The sequence below is a fragment of the Lutzomyia longipalpis genome, chromosome 4 (genome assembly GCF_024334085.1).
Source record: "Lutzomyia longipalpis isolate SR_M1_2022 chromosome 4, ASM2433408v1".
Classification (NCBI taxonomy): domain Eukaryota; kingdom Metazoa; phylum Arthropoda; class Insecta; order Diptera; family Psychodidae; genus Lutzomyia; species Lutzomyia longipalpis.
In genome coordinates, this window is record NC_074710.1 from 16,851,607 (window position 1) to 16,875,572 (window position 23,966).

General features: G+C 32.1%; 3 protein-coding genes across 4 annotated transcripts in view; all 3 read left to right on the forward strand.

Moving 5' to 3' along the window:
* Window positions 1-23,966, forward strand: part of LOC129795284 (toll-like receptor Tollo) — a 650,843-nt gene that overhangs the window by 491,911 nt on the left and 134,966 nt on the right. The gene's annotated exons all lie outside the window — the stretch shown is intronic.
* Window positions 424-2,179, forward strand: LOC129795316 (elongation of very long chain fatty acids protein 7-like). Its single transcript, XM_055836464.1, has 3 exons — window positions 424-532; window positions 607-1,166; window positions 1,903-2,179. Exons 1-3 carry the CDS (start codon window positions 472-474, stop codon window positions 2,083-2,085), a joined length of 804 nt encoding a protein of 267 aa, XP_055692439.1. The 5' UTR covers window positions 424-471; the 3' UTR covers window positions 2,086-2,179.
* On the forward strand, window positions 2,621-11,450 carry LOC129795302 (eukaryotic peptide chain release factor subunit 1). 2 transcript variants are annotated; one of them, XM_055836440.1, is made up of 6 exons: window positions 2,621-3,296; window positions 5,590-6,235; window positions 6,306-6,461; window positions 8,523-8,720; window positions 8,803-8,950; window positions 11,328-11,450. In XM_055836440.1, exons 1-6 carry the CDS (start codon window positions 3,211-3,213, stop codon window positions 11,405-11,407), a joined length of 1,314 nt encoding a protein of 437 aa, XP_055692415.1. In that variant the 5' UTR covers window positions 2,621-3,210; the 3' UTR covers window positions 11,408-11,450. The 2 variants fall into 2 exon arrangements, with proteins under 2 accessions (XP_055692415.1, XP_055692416.1); XM_055836441.1 differs by lacking the exon at window positions 11,328-11,450 and adding an exon at window positions 9,108-9,868 and having other exon boundaries at window positions 2,628-3,296.

The following is a 23,966-nucleotide window of genomic DNA, read 5'->3' on the forward strand; positions in this document are numbered from 1 at the left end:
TGACTACGCCCCTGCTACGAACGTTAGATAAAAAAAATGTCAAACTTTTCAAAAGGAACGTCAAATGCACAAAAATGGCGCTATGTGTCATGTTTTGAATGATATAACGGTCACTTTGTCAAACGACCTAATTTTCTCCTTTTCTCCATAAATTCCTTCTCTTGATTCCGTTAGAAAGTATGTTTATTACGCTTTTTGGTATGCAAAGACTTCCTCATTGTGAAAATGGAGGTGAAATGAAATAAACGAAGAGTGTGGCCATTCCTCTGCGTGAGGGGATTTTTTTCTACACATTTTCTTTTAATTTGCGCTGAAGCTAATCGAATGGAGAATTAAATTGACCTTGCTTAGCATAATTCATGAATTACGATGGATTCAATGTACTTATAAAAGAGATAAGGCAAGGAAATGATTTTCCAGAATGTTTTGCGCGGAATTGCTGCCTGGGTGCATCCACACGAAAGAAGGAAAATGTTCTTCGTTGTGCGAAAAGTCTTTGAATTCTGTGATCATCTCGACAAGAATTGGAGTCGTGAGTTTGAGATTTTTTTTAAAGAATTTTAAAAAAGTTTATTTAAATGTTTTTTTTGGCGGGAAATACAACAGATCCTCTTGCGCAGTATCCACTTGTGCGCAGCCCCAGTGCAATTGCAGTCATTGTAGCCCTTTATGTGGTGTTTGTGTACAAATGGGGCCCCAAAATGATGATGGATCGCAAACCGTTCAATTTGCAACGAACAATCATTGTCTACAATGCCCTTCAGGTGATCCTCAATGCGATCATCTTCATTGAATCCAGCCACCTCTACTTGCAGCTGTATGATCTGCGGTGCCAACCTGTGGACTACAACGTCAGCCCCAAGACCGTACGATTGGCACGTATCAGCTACATTTACTGCCTCACGAAATTCTTTGACTTCCTCGACACAGTATTCTTCGTGTTGCGAAAGAAGAAGTTTCTCTTCCTACACAGCTACCACCATGCTGGGATGGCTGTGGTGTGTAGTTTCCTCTACAAATTCGTCGCAAACAGCCACTTTATCCTCATGGGCATCATCAATAGCTTCGTTCACGTCCTCATGTACTGCTACTATGAATTGGCAGCCATTAATCCGGACTATAGGAATAATCTCTGGTGGAAGAAGTACATCACACAGCTACAGATTGTAAGCTTTTTGTCATTTAATCGCTTTTTTAAAATTTAAATTCATATTTCCTCGAGACCTGATGAAGGTGATCAGCTTAAACGAATTTTTCACCAGAAATCCTAGTTCTTCATGTAAAAATTAAGTAAGAGAGCTATCACACCCCAACTCGAAGAATTAGATGCACAATTTTGATAGAAGTTATGAAGGTCCAAGCCTCCAAGCACTTGGAACTTAAGTGTATTAGTCTTTTTAAAACTAACCTAAAATTCGTAAATCTTTTATTTGTATTTTCCTATTAAAAGGCTCAATTCCATCCAAATGTGATTTTTTTGAGTCAATCCTTCTAAATAAAAGATTAAACGAAAGATTTTGCAAAAAATTTTTAAGATTTCTTTTGTTCCGAAAATTTTATCATATTCCGGAAGTTTCAAATTTTGTTTCCGGAAGTTGAATTTTGATTGTTTTTCTGTATTTTTTTTTACATGAAGATAAAAGATACTTTCTGAAACTTTCGTAAAAGAACAAAAAGATCGTTCCGAAATCTTAAATCTAAAAGTTCGGAAGCTACTTTTAGGGCAGATTTAAAAAAAAATTCAGGATTTTAGTTTAAAAACTCATTCTGCACCTCATTGCTAATAAAAATTATTAACTTTACGTTTTAACATTGATTTTAAAAGCATTGAAATTGTCTAAAAACGTAAAAAATTCTTTAAAAATTCATTTTTTCAATCTTTATCTTCCATTTTTTTTTTAGTTTCAATTTGGTATAATTTTCCTGCACCTCACAACGGGATTCTTCTCCAATTGTGGCCTCCCAAAGATCCTCCTGATCCTCCTTATGTGCCAAACTCTCTTCATCACCCTCATGTTCTCTGACTTCTACTATAAGAACTACATTGCAAAGAAACAATCTGCAAAGCAGGTGAAGCAGCAGTAATAAAAAAAAAAACTCATTTTTTTCTCTATTTTCAGAGAGTTTTGTTTTTAAACAAAAATGCCAAATAAAGTTTAATTCTTTAAATAAAAGAATTGTTTTATTATTCTACATTTATTTGCTAGTCGGATTTTGGTCAAGAAGATTCTAGTCAAGGAAATCTTCTGAAAATCTTTTAGAGAATGAGGAATAATCGTCTTTGAAATTTTCCATCGACGTTTTGATTCTGCTTGTACTCAGGCTCTTTGGGTCATTAAAGTGCTTTTCCTGGTACCTTATTTGGGTGGAAAATTCAGTTTTCCTTACATTCTTCCTACATTTAGCTATTCTTAGTTTATTCTGTTTTTTCCCAATTTGCAAAAAGCGATTGAAAAAAAATATAAATTCGCTTCGTGGTACCGAATATTCGCTTCTCAACCGAATAATTCCGCTATGATTGACGGAAAACCACCAATTCGTCGCTTCAATGGCATTCCCCGTCAAATGGCGACTTGCAAGACAAAACAAATGCATGTTACGCTGACATATGCGACGATGTGTGTCTTTCTCTTTCTCTTTTATTTGTCGTTCCACATGTTGAGGAGACACTGCGTGTAATTTTCCTAATGTATACGCTTGTTTTGTTCAAAATTCGGCGAAAAGGAAGTTGCTAGAGTGCACACGAGACCCCATAGTTGTGGAATTGCGTGAAAAGTGGGCTGAAAAGTGTGTGGAAAGTGCGAAAAAAGGGTCGTGAAGAAATCTTTTTGTGTGCTCTCCTCGTGGGAAGGTTGGAATTTTGCAAAAGGGGGCTCTCAAATACACTTTTGCGTGGGCTAGAGTGAGACAAACATAGGAGGCTGTTACACGCCATTTTGCCACGAAACCCCTTTTTCTCACACAGTTCACGGACAAAATTGCACGAAAGTGCAGCGTTTCGTGCTAATTTTCCGGGCACAGAGACAAGTCACGCGGTTCCTGGCATTGCGGGACACGAGCAGCCAAGGGTGGAGAGAGTTTGAGGCGCGTGAGAAAAGGGTTTAGCCTGTGTGGCTCAAGGGAAGGAAAGTCCGCGGAAAGTCGCCCCACAAACTTGGGAGAATCTTTTTTTTTTGCTATCATAGTGTGCGTGTGCTGAGAAGGAGAAAAATGTCGAACGAGGAGACGTCTGCGGATCGCAATGTGGAGATTTGGAAGATAAAGAAGCTCATAAAGAGTCTGGAAATGGCCAGAGGGTGAGTCCTACAATCCATCATCATGGGGTTGTACCAAATGGGTGGGTCAAGAGTGGAAATTTTTGGAGTTATCCCGCAAAATCTGGCATGAGCCAGCTCTCTTGTTGGTGCTTGTGTGTGTGTGTGCGTGGACGCGATATCGAAACGTCACGTTTAACCAAGAAATTTTTCCATAAGACCGTGCGACAGCGCAGAGAAAATCTCCCAATTTTGAAAGCTTTTTCCTCCTGTTAATTTTACGGGGGGAAGAGAGAAAAGAAGAAATTCCCAGACAACAAAAAAGGCTTTTCCTTTCATTTGAAAAACAATTTTTTTTTTAATTCAAAAGCATGCAAAAAGGGGTAAAACGGGCAAAACTCTCTAGGGAAGAGGAGTGAGTGTTGTTGCAAAGGCACTCCCATGGCCCTGAAGAAGCTATAAATAGGGGCGGTAGACGGGGAGGGAATGGGGCTTTATGTAATTAAAACGCTAATTTAAGACCCCATCTCGCGGTCAGGAAGTTCGAAGACGAAGAAAGGTCGCTGTTCTGGCGACTAGTGATCGTCAGAATGGACGTAGAGAAACATTTGGAGACTTTTGGGTGCTTTCAGGGCCGTATTCAATATTCAAGAACATCAAGATTTATTGCAGATTACAGATGTTCAAGAAATTGTTTTTTTTTATCCGAGATTCAAACCTAGCATGATTAGGGGATATTATCGTCGTTTGTTTTACCCGTTTTCGTATCTTCTACGGAAATTTTTTTTTTAATGAAAATACTTATTTTGTTTGTATTTTATTTATTTTTTATTTTTTTTTTGTTTGCAAACAAAAGGCAAAAAAATCTTGAATTTTATAATAAATGAATGAAATAAAAAACAGTTTTTTTTAATATTTATTCGTCAATTGTAACAGCATTGCTAAGAAAAAAACAATGAAAACGTAACCTAGTTCCCCTCCTTATGATCAAAATATTGCAATTATAAACTAAATTTTATTTAATTAACTGTTAAAAATCAAGAAGATAAAGATGAATATGTTTTTTTAATTTCTTTCTAAGTCTTGAAGAAATATAGAAGAAGAATAACAATAAATTCATCCGTTATAATTAAATATTTAATTTTCTATGTTTTCCATGGACGCATAACTAAAACTTTAAATGATTTAAATTAACAATTTGTAGTTAAAAGATTGAATTTGTAGTTTCTTCTTTATTTAATCAAACTGGGCCTAATTTCGACATGCGAATGTGTAGTTTCTGAAAATTGATAGAATAATCTCTTTTTTTAAAATTACTGAAACAGCAAAAAGGAAATTTTCAAATATAGTTACAAGAGATTTTTCTTTTACAACGTAAACTTTTCAATCTTGAGAAAAATATCAATTGAATTCTATTTATTAAAAATTTAAAGATTTTTACTTGAAATCTTCATGATTGTTTTAAATTTTCTATGTTTTTCTATATTTGAAGTAAAATATATAATGAAAAAGGAATAATTATGTTTTATTCTGAAATAAGAATCCTCATAAATAAATTTAACTGAAAATCTGTTCTTTTCTTTGTTAAAATTCGTTTGAAATATTACATTTTAACCAATTTCTTAGCTCTTGTTTCTTAGTAGGATAAACTCTAAGCCCTAAACTGACTTTACTAGCCTCGATGCTTCTTATATTTCAAATTATTGAAGTTTCTGCATTTTTTTCTAAACTTTGTTGACTTTTATTTATTCTATCTTTCATCTTGATTAAATCTTGAAATTTTCTTACATCTTGTAACAAAAATCTTGAAAGTTGAATAGCTCTAATTCTTTACACGTAAATTGCAAAAAAGTCTCCAAAGCTTTTAAATTCTTATTAGAATTATTCTTCCAAGAATTTTAGAATGATTCATTTATTAGATATTTTTTTCTACAGAATGACGCATTTTACGAATTTTTATGAATTTCTGTGCAATTTCGTTTGGAAATTTAGGGTAAATTAAAATTTATTTTAGATCAACTAGAGCAAAAAAGAATTTGGGTGAGTTCTTAAGAAGGAAAGTTCTTATAAGACTGTTCTGTTTAGATTGTTCTATTACTATTGATCTTTTAGAAAACAATGTGTGTGATCTTTGAAGAGAATTGGGGCACATAAAACCAGTTTTAACTAATAAAACTATCAAAAAAAATCATTTCTTAAGGAAATTTCTTGCTTTTTAAGACGTTTTCTCAAGCAATTTTGGCTTGATTTTGTTTGAAAATGATTTTTCTGCCTTTGCTAATAAATTTAAATTAATAAAAAAAATCTTTTTCTTTTTCTCTTTAATTCAATACAGGAATGGCACAAGCATGATTTCGCTGATTATCCCTCCAAAGGATCAAATTTCACGTGTTAGCAAAATGCTTGCAGATGAATTTGGTACGGCGTCAAATATAAAGTCACGTGTGAATCGTCTATCGGTGTTGGGTGCCATAACATCTGTGCAGCATAGACTCAAATTGTACACCAAAGTGCCTCCGAATGGTCTCGTAATCTACTGTGGTACGATTGTAACGGAGGAGGGGAAGGAGAAGAAGGTCAACATTGATTTTGAGCCATTCAAGCCGATTAATACCTCGCTGTACCTCTGCGACAACAAATTCCACACGGAAGCCCTCACGGCCCTCCTTGCGGATGACAATAAATTCGGTTTCATCGTAATGGACGGCAATGGGGCCTTGTTTGGCACCCTGCAGGGCAATACGCGTGAAGTTTTGCACAAATTCACAGTGGATTTACCGAAGAAGCACGGCCGCGGTGGGCAGTCAGCGCTGCGTTTTGCGCGATTGCGTATGGAGAAGCGGCACAACTATGTGCGGAAAGTGGCCGAAGTTGCCATACAGCTGTACATCACAATTGATAAGCCAAACATTGCGGGGCTCATCCTTGCTGGTAGTGCAGATTTTAAAACTGAACTGAGTCAATCCGACATGTTTGACAGTGTAAGGAAGAAAATTTGCTGAAAGATTTATTTATTTATTTGAATTGAAAAATTGTTTATTTTTCTTGCAGCGATTGGCAACGCGAATCATTAAACTCGTGGATGTTTCCTACGGTGGTGAGAATGGTTTTAATCAGGCAATAGAATTGGCAGCGGAATCCCTGGCGAATGTCAAATTTATCCAAGAGAAAAAACTCATTGGACGATACTTTGATGAGATTTCACAGGTAGGTTGAATTTTCTCTTTTATTTGGCTTATTTTTTTGTTAAAATTAAATATTCTTTTTTTTAATACAAAAAAAAATATTTTGAAGAATATTTTTAATCAAAAATATGCGAAATAAGACAATTTCTATAAATGTCTTAGGATTTTCCAACGGAGAAGTTTAAAATTTCTCCATACTGTTTTTTTTACAAAATGACTTCTTTGTTTCTTACGTTAGAAATTAAAATTCTCTGACATTTGAAGGAAGAAAAAAACAAATAAATAATATGGAGAATTTTTTAACTTCTCCTGTGGAGAATCCTATGAAATTTATAAAATATGGAGAATATTCTCACTTCCCCAAGGAAAAATTCTACGAACATTAATATTTGCTTATTTTCCTTCAAATGTGAGAGACATTTCAATTTCGTACGTAATATATTAAAAAAATTCATTTGTAAAAAAGTATGGAGAATTTTTGAACTTCTCCGGTGGAAAATCCTAAGACATTTAATAGAGATTAGCTCATTTTCCATAATTTTAATAAAAACAAATCAGGCTTTGTGAAAAAAAAAACAAAAAATATCAATTTAAGAACACAAAGTGAAATTAGATGGAAAATCTTTTTAGTTTTCCAGGAGAGTATCCTACGACATTTCCTTTTCTTTACCTAAAACAGTAAATTTATCACTTTTGTGTAGGAAAATATATTATATTTCATCATACATCTGAAAAAAAAACCAGTTGCAAAGAAATTAATTGGAAGGATTTAATTAGAAAACAATGGAGAATTTTGAGATTTCTCCGTTGAAGTATTCTACGACAATAATAAATTACATTTTTTCATGAATTTTTGTATGTAAAGAGAAACGTTAAATTTCATGTATGTTCGATATAATTTGATAAATTCATAGAAATATAAAATTTAATTTAATTTGGGTGAATAGGATTAGTTAAAATCTTACAATTTTTCTTAGGAAAAATGAAAAAAATGATTTATATAGAAAAGGCAGGGGAATCATCAGCAATGATGGCAACCCCTTTATCAAATAAATAAATAAATAAATATAGAAAAGTTTAAAGTTTTTCAAGAATAAATCTTATCTATGGATTTTTGTTTAATTGGATGTTTTTTTAACAAATTTTCTATGTTTCCTGGTATTTCTATGATTCTCTGACAGTCGAAAATTTTCTATGTTTGTTTAGCCAAGACACTCTCCAAATTTTTCTGCTTAAATATTTAATAAACTAAATTTCCTCTTCCATTACTTTTTTGTAATGTAAGAAAACGTCTATTTAGATATTTTTTCAAAAGAAACTTAATCTTGATTAATTTATTACAAATTATCTTCTATGTTTATCCGGGACTCACTGAAAATTATATCTTAATATTTACTTAATCAAGATTAGATAATTCATTCAAAATTTTTTATTTTAGTAAAAAAATTAAATTAAACTTTGTTTCTCGAGAAGAATTTTAAAAATTAATTCCTGAAGTTCTTTGGCGTTATCATTGGAATACTAATCTATGTTTAACCAAGCATACTCATAGATATTCCGTTAATGAATTGTCTTCATTGCCTTTCAAAGATCTAACTCACGAAAGTATTTTTCGAAAACAAAAAAAAAAACTTGAATCTTGAGGAATTTAAGATAAATTCTTTTCTATGTTTACCCAAGACACACTTTAAATATCTTTCATATTTCTTCAATCAAGATTATGTTAGTTTTTCAATTTTTCTAATTTTTTAAAAAAATTTATTCAATTTTTCTTTTTCAAGAAGTCTTTTAATTTGTTTCTTTTTTTAAAAAGTTCTTGGGCGTTATATTACACACACTTTTACTCAATGTCTTCTTCACAGATATTTCATTAAAAAAATCTCTTTCATTGCTTTTTAGTTAATTTTTAATCATGAAGGTATTTATAAAAAAAACTTTAATCTTGAGGAATTTAAGAAAAATTCTCCTCTATGTTTATCTAAGACACATTCCTTATTTAGCATAACTTTCTCCAAGACACATTTTCAAAAGAAAATTTATATTAAAATTGAAGTTCAAACAAAAAAATCTTTTAAATTTGTAGGACACGGGAAAATACTGCTTCGGCGTGGAGGATACATTGAAGGCCCTCGAATTGGGTGCTGTAGAAATTCTAATTTGTTGGGAAAATTTGGATATTCAGCGGTATGTGTTGAAGAATCATGCAAACTCAACGTCAACAACAGTATTGCATTTGACGCCGGAACAGGAAAAGGATAAATCTCATTTTACGGATAAAGAAGTGAGCTATAGAATGAATTTGATGATGGTTTTGTGTCTGGTCCAGTATATTTTACGCCATTTTTCTGGTTAAACATTTGCAGAGTGGCGTGGAAATGGAGTTGGTTGAGTCACAGCCGCTACTTGAATGGTTGGCCAATAACTACAAGAGTTTCGGTGCTACATTGGAAATTATCACGGATAAGTCACAAGAGGGGAGTCAATTTGTCCGAGGATTTGGTGGCATTGGAGGTGAGTTTTTTCTTTTGCTTTGAATCTTTTTAAATTGAAATTTTTGATAAAGAATTTATATTTGAATATTTCTCTCTCTCTTTTATCGCTGCTACGGATTTTTAATAAAAAATAAAATGTTTTTTTAAACTTGGGGAAAAAATGAAACTTTTTGTAGGAATTTTACGCTATAAAGTTGATTTTCAATCTCTCCAAGCGGATGAGCCACTCGATGATGTGGATCTCGATGATTATTAAAAGAAGAAAGAAAGAAAAGAAAAGAAATGAAATGAAACAAACACACATATAAAATTTATCTATATCGAATGGCAGCAAAATTATCTACATGAAAAAAAAATATTTGAGAAGAAAAAAACTTCAACTTGAACCATCCACTGTGTCAGTCTGCAAAAAAATGTAATAAATGACTGATCTCTCGCACTCTCTCGCCCGAATTTGCGCGATTTGATAGAAAAGTAAAAAAAAAAAGTAAAACAAGTAGATAAAGAACAAAAAAATAATTTAGAGTGAGAGAGAGTTGATAAATAATATTTAAAAGAAAAAAAAGGAAATTAGAATGAAAAATTAGATTTAAAAACAAATTAAAAAAGATCAAACGACGTTCTCGGACGATTTTCTACGTTTTTTTTGCTTGTTTTTTGCGAGATCCACATTTTTTAAAATTATTTTCTTAATTTCTATCACTAAAATATCTAATAAATATTTTTATAAAATACATCTTCACACAAAGAATAAGCGAAATAGAATCAAATGATTGCATCTTCAAAAAAAAATGAAAGGTATTGTTGGTTTCAATATCAAAGAGATTTTTTTTTTTACTATTTTGTGGTGATTCTTCATTTAGAAAGTTTTTTTTTTAATTTTATTATTGGTAAACATTAAAACGTGCACGTGAATTTAATTTTCTTTCTCATTTTCTTTTAAATTTTTTTTAGAAGAAATGGAATCATTTTTATTTAGTTTGAAAAAAAAAGGTTTTTTTTCTGAGTGTATTGGGTTGGTCAAAAAGTTCATTAATGATGTTAATGATTAATTTTATTTAAACTACATAGAACCTTTGGAAAGAAAATCCTTCAATTTATCTTTAGATCCCGGCAAAAAATGATTGAGCCAATAAAAGGTCAATTGGATTGATCAATGATTGATCAATAGTTGGAAAATTTCAGGTCAATTGTGATTGCTCAATAATTGATCATCTATTCAGACGTTTTTTAGATTCAATATTGATACTATTAATATTGAGTCAAGTAGGTACAACTCAATCATTGATTGATCAATTATTTTTTTATTTTTTATCAATCGGTCAATTTATGCTCCATTATTGCTCAATCAATATTGGCAATCAATATTGAGTCAATCTTAACTGAAAAAATATTGATCATGGATTGATCAACTATTGATAATCAGATTGATTGCAAATTGAGCGATAATTGTCTATCAATATGATGGATCAATTTTTGATCAATTATTGTTTATTAATTTGATTGATCAATAATTATTGACCATACCCAGTAAAGAAATGATTGAGCCAATAAAGGTTCAATCACGATTGAATCAATCAGATTGATAAATGATTGATCAATAATTGATAAATCAATTGAGCCTGTCAATCGATTGATCAATTATTATGGTCAATTATTAGTCAATCGCAGATCAATTCCGATTGATCAATAATTGATCATCTATGCGGACCTATATTGACTCAATTTTGATCTCAATAATTGATCAATGATTGACAAAATTTGTTTACTGGGATAGTTTGATTGATCTATTATTGTTAAATTTTTTATCAATCTTTTGGTCAATTTATGCTCAATAATTGATCAATCAATTTTGAGTCAATTTTAACTCAATGAAAGTTGATAATGGTTTGATCGACTATTGCTCAATTATTGTTTGTCAATTTGATTTCTCAATAGTTGATCATTTATGCGGACCTACATTAACTCATTATTGAATCCAATATTTAATATCCAGAATAATTTTTCAAGTCATTAAAATCTTGAAAGGTTTTTTTTAGATCTTTTAAATTTGATTTATTTAGTTTTTAAAGAATTCTTGAAATCTTTGAAATTTTGGAACATATTTGAATAATTTTAAGAATTTCTTGCTCGCTACATAGGATGGATTACAAAGTTTTTTTGAAGCCTTATTTTAAAAATTTGTACAATAAAATAAAGAAAAAAAAAAACAAAAATGAACTTTTTGACTGATTTGAAAATCAATTATTTCTCAAACTTTTTTTTCTTTTGGGTGGTAAATCATAAAAAGTGAATGCGTGATTGGATCGTACCTATAAATCTTCCGTTTTTAGAAATATAAATTAAAATATTTTTTCTCTTTGTTTTTTTTCTTTTTTTCATGTACCTTCGTGAAGGTATTTTACGCTACAAAGTAGACTTCCAGAGTATGCAACTAGATGAACTCGATAATGATTTCGACTTTGATGAGTACTAAATGAAAAAAAAAAAGAAGTGGGAATGGAAGAGAAATAAAAGGATGATTATGAAGAAAAACCCGAGCCAGAGCGAAAGAAGAAGAAGCTGCATGCGTGGATTACAAATCAATTGAGTAAGAAATAAAAGAAAAAAAAAGGAATAAAAGAAAAAAAAATGGAAATTATATATAAAGTAACAAATTGGAAGGTAAAAAAAAAATCAGAAAATTGTGAATAGTTTACAAAAAGAAATTTTTTTATCACCAGAAAGATTTTTTCTTGATTAATTTTCGGGATTTCTCTACATTGATTTATTATTTTTATTAACTATTATTGAGCGAAAGTTAAAGAGAGATGGTGATGAAGAGAATGAAAATAAGTTTAGTAGGAGAAGAAACTCGTATGTGAAAGTAGGAAAAATAAAATCCTTTCGATGAATGGAAGAGGTTCTCATTGAGCTAAAAAAAAATTATACGCGTAATATAATCCCCTCGTTTTTTTCATTACCTACTTATTATATATAGACAAAGTACTACGTATCCCCTCAAAATTTATTCTACGATACATTTTTTTCCTTTTTGTAATATGGCAGTGAATGCAAAAGAAGAAACCTCTTAAAAATTAATTTAAATTAAAAAAATAAATAATTAAAAAAAGTTGTACTAATAAAAACGGATTAAAAAAAAGAATAAAAATCACGACACAGATAGTTCTTTGCCTGCGGCGAATTATTTCATATTATTAGTTTTTCTTTTATATGTTTTTTTTTTGAAGAAGTTAATTAGAGAAAAAAAGTCCTTTTGTGCAATATTTTGCGCTGGAAATTTTTTTGTTTAAAAAATCCCTCATCTGTGTCCTTTTTAAAAACAAATTCCATATTTTTTCTTTCGTAAATCACACGTAAATAAAACACAAAAGATGATTTTTTTCACGATTTAATTGAAAAAAAAAGAATAAAAACACAATTCTCTTAATTAATCACTGTATAAAATAAATAAATAAAAAATATAAACTATATAAATAAAAAAAAAAGATTTAAAGAAAATAAAAAACGAATAGACAAAAGCGAAAAGTTAATTTTGTAAATATTTATGGAGAAAAGAAAAAAAAACTATCTTTAACAAGAAAACAAAATTTCAAGTAGTTTTGTGGGAATAAACTATTTGGAAAGAAGAAGAAATAAAGAAGCAAAATAAAAAGTCTAGCACACACTGTGAAATTATTTTAAAATCTCTTTTATAAAGTGCGCTAAAGTAAAAAAAAAACAAAACTCTTAAAATAAAATAATAATGAAAAAAAAAAATCATTTATGGGGAGATTGGAAAATTTTAAAAATTTTTAATGTACAGTAAAATGTATAAAGGAAATTCGCAAAAAAGGATTCAATAAAGTTTAAAGAAAAAAAAGGAAAATATCTTGACTAGGGCAATGTACAATAGATAGAAGAAATATTTCATCTCTCGTTAAATGAAGCAAAAAAAAAAACACAGCAAAATAAATTAATTCTCAAGCTGATTCTAAAATAGTTTACAAAATCCAATTATAAATTCTGATTAAATTTAAAGAAAAGATTTAAGCAGAGATAGTAAAAAAATATTATTTGTGTGGCAGCAGGAAAAATTTGGTAAGAAACAGAATAAACGGTCATTTATACAGAAAAAAAAGTTTTTTTTTTAAATTTCATTTAGCAATTTTCAGCCTTTAGCCTGACTTTTATGTCCTTGACGGTGAAAATTTTGCGCAAGAGTTATCCTCCACGTTTCTTTCGGACTTCATACGCTCTCTTCTCGCATTATGGTAGTTCTCCTCGAACTGCTTTACTTCGTTCTTCAATTTTCAACTTTAAAAAATTAATAAGAAAGACAAGAAAAATTATTTTTATTTTCAGAAAAATTGAACAGATTAAGAAAGCTTTAAAATTTTGAAAAATTACTATACGAAATTTTAAGGTTAAAAGTATAGAGGTAATTGGGGCAAATTAGGGCAGAAGAAGATAATTAGCAATGTCAGGGGAATCATCAGTAATGATGGCACCCCCTTTATTAAATAAATAATAAATAAATAAATAAATAAATAAATAGGTCGTATTCTGCGTAGAAGAAATCATTGAAATTTCAAGTATTTCAATGATTTCTTTAGTCACTGAATAAGATCTATTTTTTGGTCCTACTTTAAACGAACGTTTAAAGGTTCGATTTGAGCCACGTTTCTCTATCGATAATTCTAAGATAAAAAGAAGTTTTTACATTTCTGGGACAAAAGTTCTAATATTTCCTTAAAAATAAAAAAGCTTTCCTAATTCTTAGATTAAAGGTTCAAAAATTCTGGAATGAAATCCTTACAAGGGAACGTTTTACATTTAATAGCTTGGATTGGCTTGAAATTTTCACCAAATATTCTTTACAATGTATAAAAACCCTGTGCCAAGGGTTTTTCCTACAGCGCCCTAGTTTAATAGTTATAATTAATTAAATTTTCCCATAGAAAATTCATATTGAGAGAGCACTGCGCGCGCGTCTGTGTGAGTGAGTAGTGGTGAGCAGTTCTTTGCCCGTGCGCTCGCTCTTACCACTACTCACTCACACAGACGCGCGCGCAGTGCTCTCTCAATATGAATTTTCTATGGGAAAATTTAATTAATTATAACTATTAAACTAGGGCGCTGTAGGAAAAAACCCTTGGCACAGGGTTTTTATACATTGTAAAGAATATTTGGTGAAAATTTCAAGCCAATCCAAGCTATTAAATGTAAAACGTTCCCTTGTTAGCATTTCTGGCATTAAGATGTCGTGAAAGGGGATGAAAATTCTGGTAATTTGGGTAAAATTATCGATAATGGGCCCTATTCAGCAACCAAGAAACTTTTGAAATTCGTTTTAAATCTTGAAATCTCAGTACAAATTTTAGATTTCAATGAAATAATTTTAACTAATTTATCCGAATTTATACAAAGATTACCAACATTTTTATCCGAGAATACCAAAACTTCCTTAGAATTTATCAGTTTTTCAGCCGGATAAACTTTGAGTTTTATTTAAAAAAATCAGTTTTTTACCCACATAATGGGTCTTATTCAGCGACTGAGGAATTCTTAGAATTAAAGGATTTCTTGGTTTCTGAATAGGACCAGCCTAGAACATCCCGTAGAGAAACTTCACAACGACACAAAGTTAGGCACAGGGTAAGTCCATACACACACACTTCCCTTTTCTAAAATTCCCCAACTGCTTAATACCCTCCTCCATCCATGCCATGGAAAAACCTTTGAGCATGCAAATAGGGATGAAGAGGAGAATATTTTGCCATGTTGACTGTGGCAGCAAAATAAATCTCTCTTCGCGCACAAACTTAGCGTGAGATCCCGTGCAGGGTGTTGATAAGAAGTTTTCATGGGGCGAGGGAAGTACATGAAGAAGACATTCTCCTCCTCCTCCCCGTGAAAAGATGGTCTTTCACAGTGAATTTACAAAATATGCAGTGAGAAGTTGTGGAAGGAAAATTTTGAGTTTCTGTGGATTATTGTAGGTGATGGCACTCGCGCTCGTCCTATTTTCTTGACACCTGTTCCACCTTCTCTGATCCTAGTTCTTATTCACACACACACATCGTGCTCTTGACTTGAGTGTCTTGGACAAAAATCTCATATCTGCTTGGCAAAAGGAAAACGTGACTGCGGTGGAGTTTCATAACGGGCAGGGAAAAGCTTTTGATCAGTAAATACGAATTTTTTAGGTCAGAAGATTGTTTTTAGTTTTTGATCAGGAAAATTAACTTAATCAGTTCTATGAATTTTCCTTAAGCCCTTAATATTCTTTAGAGATAAGAATAAGTTTCCAGTATAAGAAAGACAAATCTTAACAGAAAACCTTTAAAATTATTCAATGAAAAGTTAATTTTGAATAAAGATTTAGCGGCAAGTTTTCAAGATAATTTCAATGCTGTTACCTTGAAGTAATTTTAAGGATATTTCTCTGATCCTTAAGACTTTAGATCAATTATATAAGCACTCATAGCCTGAGAAATAATATCTAAATATCAATACAAAATTCACTATTTTTCATATGAAGTCAAAAAAAAAACTAATCAGGCCAATCAGGCTGATTTTTTAATGTTTTGTAACGAACGACGTTTAGAACGTTTTCTTTGGTATAATTTCCTCAATTTCAACGAATTTCTTTATTGAAAAAACAAAAAAATTCCTTAAGATTCGAGAAATTAAAATGTTTCACGTTGTATGACCAATAGTACACGAAAGGGTTAGATGAGGATAGGTAATTTTTGAGAATCTAAAATTGGAGGAACTGAAATGTCTTAAAGAAACCCCTTTTCTTGATTTTCAAATTCCGAATCTGTGTTTTATGATTAATCAGAACATTTTGCAACAAAAAAAGATTATTCTGACCAAAAGGAAAATTTTTCTGATCAAAAGCTGAGACGCTTTTCATTTCGTGGTAGACGGACGTCTTGATTAGTTTCATTGCAAAAAGGTTTGGGACGTGTTTCTCATTGCAAAACCCAAAAGGATGTGACTCTCCTGTTTTCAATTACACCTCAGTCATTGCGGGAGTACGTTGATGTTTGAAAATCACACACACACGACACTTCTTAATCGACAACACTGATGGGAAATCTATTGGAAGTTGATTCACTTAATCAGAAAGATTTCTTTTCATTTTATTTGTTTTTGCTGCAGCAACTCTTCTGAGAAGTTCTCATGAAAGAATTTTATTTTGTTCTGTAAAAAGTTCAAAGGAAATGAAGAAAGTTTCTGTACGATGAGTTAAAGATTTTTTTTGCGAAATATTTTGCTTAGAAGCTTTCGCAATAAGGGAGAATGGGGTCATGTGGGAGAGTTTGCATAAAATAATATCTTTTGCTTCACTAAATTTTGACACAAAGTGTCTAAATAATTCGTTCCTTATGCGAAATTTCCATCGTTGGATGTTTCCTTTAAACCGTTTAAACTATCTTAATTTTATCTTGAAGAATTTCTTAATATTTCTTAACCCTTGGGGATTTTTCTGGTCATAATGTTTAATTTGACTTTGCTCAATCGCCACAGAATCAAAATTTATTTAACATTTTCCTGATTATACGTCTGTGTGTAGGGAAGTTGAAAAATCTAATTTTCTCTTTTTGTGAGAAAATTAAGATCGAAGTTTTGAGGTTAGAAATATCGATTCTCTAAGGGTTAATAATAAATTGAATTGCATACTTTTAGGCGCTTTTATTTTACTCAAAAATTTTGTTTTCTCCAATCCTATTCAAAATTGATATCTTAGATATTCTATCTCTCAATTTTTCATGAAAAAGCAATTTAAACTGTCAAAAGCTTTAAAAAACAATGAAAATAACGTTGAAACGACTGATTTTTGTATCAAGATGTTGTCTCCAGATCCACAAAAGCACCTAAAAGTATGCAAAATGCACGGAAATGTCTCGTATCGTTAAATGAAAAGAAATAAATTGGTTCAATTTCTCACTGAAACATCGATATTCTTGTTGTAGCAATAAATTTGTGCATTATTCTCATTCTATGGGAAAGTAATTCTTTTATCCGATACGTACACGAAGAGCTTCCTTTTTAAGTTTATTTAATAAGATTTTTTTTCTTTTAGTGCTTTTTGCGAAAGAAAATATGAGGGAAAAGGAAATGTTATGTGCACACAGCTTTGTCTCGAAGCAATATCGTATTTTTTTCAAAAGAAATTCAATTAATGGTTAAATGCAACGCTTTATGAGGTGAAATTGCATTCTTTTAGGCGGAGAATGGGGCAAAGTGGATCAATGCTGATAAAAGAAGAGGATAGAAATGATTTTGGACGCTTTTCTTTTATTAAATTTTCCATTCTTGATCAATTTAAGCCAATTAATTATCCTTAATTATTTTGACGATAGTTTTTTAAATTTTTATTTGAAAGCTCATGGGGTAAAAAAGCTCATAGAGGATTTTTTTTAAAGATTTTTGGAAATGAGCCAAATTGAATGATTTTTGAGCTAAGAATTCTCTTTCAAATTCAGCAAAGGAAGCATCCCTTTCCAAAGTTTTTCTTCAGCATTGCATTCACACCAGGGGGTAGACAAAGTCCTTTTTGACCCGAACACAGCAAATAATGGCGGACGGTTTGCAGAGAAATTAAAGGGAGAAAATGACGTCACTTTATTTCCAAAAAGTGCATCAAAATTTTTAAAATCAGTTTTAGTGCATTAATCTTCGTGAGACACCCCTCAAAAGCTATCAATCGATAGAATATTAAATTATCTATCCAGTGGTGGTGGATTTTTTCAGATTGAAGCATTTTCCTGGGTGTCTCAGCGAGTGAGCAGTAAATTCCTATGGAAATAGAGTCTTTGTCTACCCCCTGATTCACACAGATCATTCACCCAAAAGTTCATTCCTTTGCAAAGTTTTTTTTTTCTTTTTTGTGCACGCGGTGAATTTATTGATGGAAAAGTGGACACAGTCTCGGAGTAGAGCTGGCGGAAAGTGGTGCAATAAATAATAATGCTTCATTAATTTTTATTTTCACAAACAACCCCCGTTCAAATCCTTTTCAATGGCATTCAATGGCCGCTGGAAAAAGGCGCAAAGAAAAAGACGAAGGAGTAGGAAAAACAGGAAGTTTTCTCGGGGGTTGGAGAAACTTGATCAAAATTTATGAAAACAGCAATACAAAGTTTCCAGACTTTTCACCACAAAGCAATACAAAGAGGCGCACACAGGATACGCATGCAGTGACAAGGTGGCTTTCGCATATCACCCAATGTACGCTCTATGTTTGCCGCCCCATACTCCCCTAAAAAAAAGAGGAAGGAAACGATGCGACAGACAATTTCAAAATTTACAGGATAAAAATGCTAATTAGGCTCTCTTTTTCTCTTTGAGACTTTTGCGACCATATGAAGGTTTTTTTTCTCCTCTGAATGTTTGTCATTGTTGATTTTAATAGTTTTCTGTGCAGCGGGGGTGGTACTCGTGGGTGGGTGGGATGAGGAGTCGGAAGAAGTAGTAAATGGTTGACTTTTGTGTGTGTGTAAAAGACGATAATCTCATGTGAAGAGTGGAGAATCACGTTTCATATTGTTACAAAAAGTACATTTCCTCTCTGATTGCTTCCTTCTCGTTGCCCATTCTGTGTGTGACCATGAGGTGAGCTATGCGGGGAATGCAGAGCAATGTTGGGAAAATAAGATTTTCTCTTTTACTTTGTGGACAAACACAACAAAACATTTTCTCAAACTATTCCAATAAATAAAACCTCCTTCACTCGCATAAAGCTCCCATAAAGCCACCGCCATTGAGTCCTTTCTCTCCTTTTGCCGAACCAGAGAGGCACAAACTGAAGGAATTTTTGATGGCGGCTTTTGAATGATTTTTCGAAAATTAGTATTTTATTGAATAAAAAATCATTTTTGGATGAATATAGGTGGATTTTGTGAAAATATTCGGAATAATTAAAGAATTCTCAGAGATTCTGATCCAAAAACAATTTTTTTTATTGTCCGGAAGATGTAAAATTCAAAAGAAAAGTGGAAAAATTGTCGTAAACTCTGTTCAAATTGTATTAATTTATGAATAAAACACGGGTCCTGTCTTTTGATCAGAAAATTCTGCTTTTGGTTAGGAGAATCAGATTTTTCTGACAAAATGGAACATTCCTCTTCGAATTGGAACATCCAAAACGGAATATTCTCCTGATCAAAAGGTTTGATCCATTAAACACACGAAAATGGGAATAAAATACGGAAAAATCAAATAAAATGATTAAAAATCTTGATAAAAATTGAAGAAAATCCGTTAAGATATGAGAAAATTATGAGAATGAGCAATTAAACATTTTTTTTCTATTTATTTTTTTCACGTTTATATCCTATAAAGGGCAGCCTGAAAGCCTTTTAACGTGAAATTGGCTGAAAGGAAATTCAAAGAAAAGATTGTTATCGAGGCAAAAACACCTGAGAGCCACTCAAAATTCTCTCAACTTAGGTCTCTGATTTTATACAGATGAGATGGCAGGATTCTGGTCAATCGTCTCTGTATGTTTTAGGCAGGATACACGCGTGTAATTGATCGATACATCTAACATAATCATTCCCATCATAGCCCTCTTTCCCCTACCCACCGTGCCATGTCCTTTCCTCCTGTTTTGCGGGGAAATGCGACAGGGCTGATGGGAAAACCTTCGCTCTACAGTAAGTTGGACAAATTGATGCAAAAGAGGTGAACATTAATTATTCACAGAGCAAAGGAGGAAAACTTTCGGATGTTGATGCGTGGAGGTTTTACCCACACACACAGGAAGAGGATAAACCTCCAACTCCTTTCCCTCATCTGCTGGTGACGTTAAAGAAAAGCAGCACAATTTGCTTCTTTCGCATTCTTGCGGGGGTTGAGAAAGAATTTCGTATAGTTACAGAAAAAAGATTGCTTTCTTCTAATGACTTTCCCTTTTCTCAAAGTTTTTCCGCAATTTTCTCATTGTGGTTTTCCCATGCATAATTTCTATAAAAATGTTTTTCTTTTAACCTTAAGAGAGGGACGATGTAGGACAGAAAAATCCAATTAGGTCTATATGCGTTACTTTTTTATGTAAGTTCTATGCTTCTACGCTATTTCTTAATGATTTCTATCGTTGTGCTTTCAATTTTATAGTATGGAAGAGTACGTTAGTTTATTCGACAATCACAAGAGGGCGCTTTTTTACATTAATTTCTAACGTTTTTTTTTTAAATAACTTAATAAAATTTGAAAGCTTTTTAATGGAAATTTTACCTTTTATCCTGTTTTTGGTAACTTTTGGTGGTTTAGTGGGACTATAACGTCTATTTCATCCTTTGTAAGTTTATAATGATGTTTTGTGGTTCTGTAATCCCATCATCAGGTCCAAACCAAAAAAGAATAAAATTAACCCAAAATATCATGATTTATGTAAAAAGATCTTGTCGTGGAGTTTCTTAGAATTCAATTTTTTACTCAATTTATTTTAAAAGAATTCTACAATTTTATAGTTCTTATAAATAGATAGTTTTCTTATATTTTATTCCCAAGACACATTTTTTTGCTATAAATTTTTTCTTTGTTTTTCGATATTTTGGCTGCAAAACAAAATGACTAAAAGGTCCTGGTTTACATGAATTAGAAGAATTTTCGAAGGTGTTCATTTAATCAATTACTTAGGTATAGTTAAATAATAAGCACAACAGGTGTACTGATTTTTTGGAATGTGTCTTGGCTATACCATAAAGTGTTTAGAGATAAAACTATAAAGTGTCTTGACTAGAAAATCTCTTTATAGTTTGAAGTGCTTAAAGTTAGAAGAATTTTCTAAATATCCAAAAAAATTATTCGCAGAATCGAGACCATAATTAGATTAATTTTCCAATTAAAAATTTCTTTTAAAGATTTTTGAAAAATCAACGTTCTTTAGACATTCTAAACCAATTCACGCATGTGAGAGCAAAGAAAAATCAAAATTGAGTATTTAAATGTGTTGTAAAATTTGTTAGATTAACTCAACATCCAACCAAATAAATTCATGATTTACAACTCTGTGTGCCCGCATTGGATGTTGATTAATTGAATTGACTTAAATTCAACAATTTGCCTAATTTAATTACAAACATTCCACACACACTCACATAATCTCTTTTCCCGCCACAAATCCCCATCAAGTTTCGACCCAAAATTAATGGAGGGCTCCCCTCTTCTTCTATATGTTGTGGATGCATGGGGATCAAATAAGAATGGGTCGTCATTTAAGAAATTCCATGAAAAGTAACTTCTTGAGATGCTGGAGGAGAGAGTTGAATGTAATGTGAAGAGATTCATTTGATGGGGTACAGATAAAACAATTTCAAAGTGAACAATCACCCGAAAAAGAGAGAGAGAGGTCAAGAAAAATGCTTCAAGAGGAAGCAAAGAGAGGTTTTAGCGTTGTCAGGTAAATGACCCGAAAATTGTTAACTCTGTGGTGCACTTGCTTTAATAACTGGACGATTGGTTGGTGAAGAAGACGAAGAGATTAAAGTATTTATCGTGAAGATTGAAGACACACAAGTTGTCGAGGATTTGAAGTGTGTGCAGTGCATCCACTTGTGAAAGACTCCATCCCACCACCCACTATTATTGGGTGCACAGAAGGTATATCTTCCTATGATATACAGGGTGGTCGATTTAATATGGACCAACTTTGAAAGCTTATAACTCAGCATAGAAATAAAATTGTGTGGTGTTTTTGGTATGAGAAGACGCAGAAACTAATAACTTAGCGTTTGCATGCCATGGGATTTATGAGAAATGTAAAATAAAGGGTCCAATTTCGATTTGAATGAAAAGTGATCTTTTCAGGATTTACATCAAAATGGGCCATGATTTTTGTCGATGTTTATTCATGCACACTGGGTTGCGATGAAATTTTCGCATACCCCATACGCGTATGAAAAACAAACATGAGTTTTCTCACTCAACATTTTCACTCATTTTCCTAACTAACATGAGTTGGAGACACTTTCTTGGTGAGAAATTATCATCAAGGGGGAGTCTGCCTTGGTTCTTGGACGCACAGAAAATAACAAAGAAAATTCCTACCTTGAAAGATGACGGCTCCATTGTTGACTTTTCGTGCACTTTTAAAAGCACTTTTTTTGCACTTCAACACGATCCCCACACACAATTTTCATTGAATAACCCTAAGAAAAGATTCATAACTAATTTTTTTTTTAAATAATCTTTTGCAAATAACACTAAATCACCAAAAATAATCACACTCAATATCACAGTCAAAATCACTTCCAAAATAACATCGAAACTTTTCTTCGATTTCACCTGATCAACGTCATGTGAAACATAACATTGATGAAACATGACGTCTCGTTAACACATTCTTTCATTAACACTTTCAAGTTCGACATAATTTTTTTTAAGAAAAAAATGCTTAAAAAACAAATTAAATAAAAACTTTTCTTTAGCGCAAAGTCCCTTGATAAAACCATTCCTATGCCCAAAAAGCTTTTCGAAAAAAAAAAAAATAAAACAAAAAAACACTGCTTTTTAAAGAAATTACTTTTTGTGTTTTTTCATTATTAAAAAAATCATTCAATTACTGCGAAGAATCTTTTTTGGGGAAATGAATTTATTTATTCACACCATCAGTCAAACAAAAATGGGCCTCATGGCTTAATGAAAACTTTCTCAAAAAAAAAAAAAAAAAAAAAAAAATCCAGAAACCTCCCTTCTCAGCTCTGCAAAATTTTATTGCAAAATTAGAGCCTTCTTGAAGGGTTGGTCTCTTTGATTTCTTGGACAAAAATTAAAAACAATCTCTTTAATTATTCTTAAACGGTTTTTTCTTCCTCCCTCAAGGATTCTAAGTAATTCCTTAGAAGAGGAACCTTCACTTCTATCCGCAAAGAACCAATTTACCCGAAAACGTTTTTTTTTTTTTTTTTTAAATAAAATTAACATGGTTAAGCGCGTAGCGCCCACGCAAAGAGCCAAACTACGCGAAAATGATTTTCTTTAAAATAAAATTGATATGGTTAAGCACGTAGCGCCCACGCAAAGAGCCAAACTACGCGAAAATGATTTTTTTTAATAAAATTGATATGGTCAAGCGCGTAGCGCCCACGCAAAAAGCCAAACTACGCGAAAATGATTTTTTTTAAATAAAATTAACATGGTTAAGCGCGTAGCGCCCACGCAAAAAGCCAAACTACGCGAAAATGATTTTTTTTTTAAATAAAATTGATATGGTTAAGCGCGTAGCGCCCACGCAAAAAGCCAAACTACGCGAAAATGATTTTTTTTTAAATAAAATTGATATGGTTAAGCGCGTAGCGCCCACGCAAAAAGCCAAACTACGCGAAAATGATTTTTTTAAATAAAATTAACATGGTTAAGCGCGTAGCGCCCACGCAAAGAGCCAAACTACGCGAAAATGATTTTCTTTAAAATAAAATTGATATGGTCAAGCGCGTAGCGCTTTTTTTTATTTTATTATGTTATTTTATTATTTTATTAAAAAAAAATCATTTTCGCGTAGTTTGGCTCTTTGCGTGGGCGCTACGCGCTTGACCATATCAATTTTATTTAAAAAAAATCATTTTCGCGTAGTTTGGCTTTTTGCGTGGGCGCTACGCGCTTGACCATATCAATTTTATTTAAAAAAAAATCATTATCGCGTAGTTTGGCTTTTTGCGTGGGCGCTACGCGCTTGACCATATCAATTTTATTTAAAAAAAATCATTTTCGCGTAGTTTGGCTCTTTGCGTGGGCGCTACGCGCTTGACCATATCAATTTTATTTAAAAAAATCATTTTCGCGTAGTTTGGCTCTTTGCGTGGGCGCTACGCGCTTGACCATATCAATTTTATTTTTAAAAAATCATTTTCGCGTAGTTTGGCTTTTTGCGTGGGCGCTACGCGCTTGACCATATCAATTTTATTTAAAAAAAATCATTTTCGCGTAGTTTGGCTTTTTGCGTGGGCGCTACGCGCTTGACCATATCAATTTTATTTTAAAAAATCATTTTCGCTTGGTTTGGCTCTTTGCGTGGGCGCTACGCGCTTATACCACTGCTT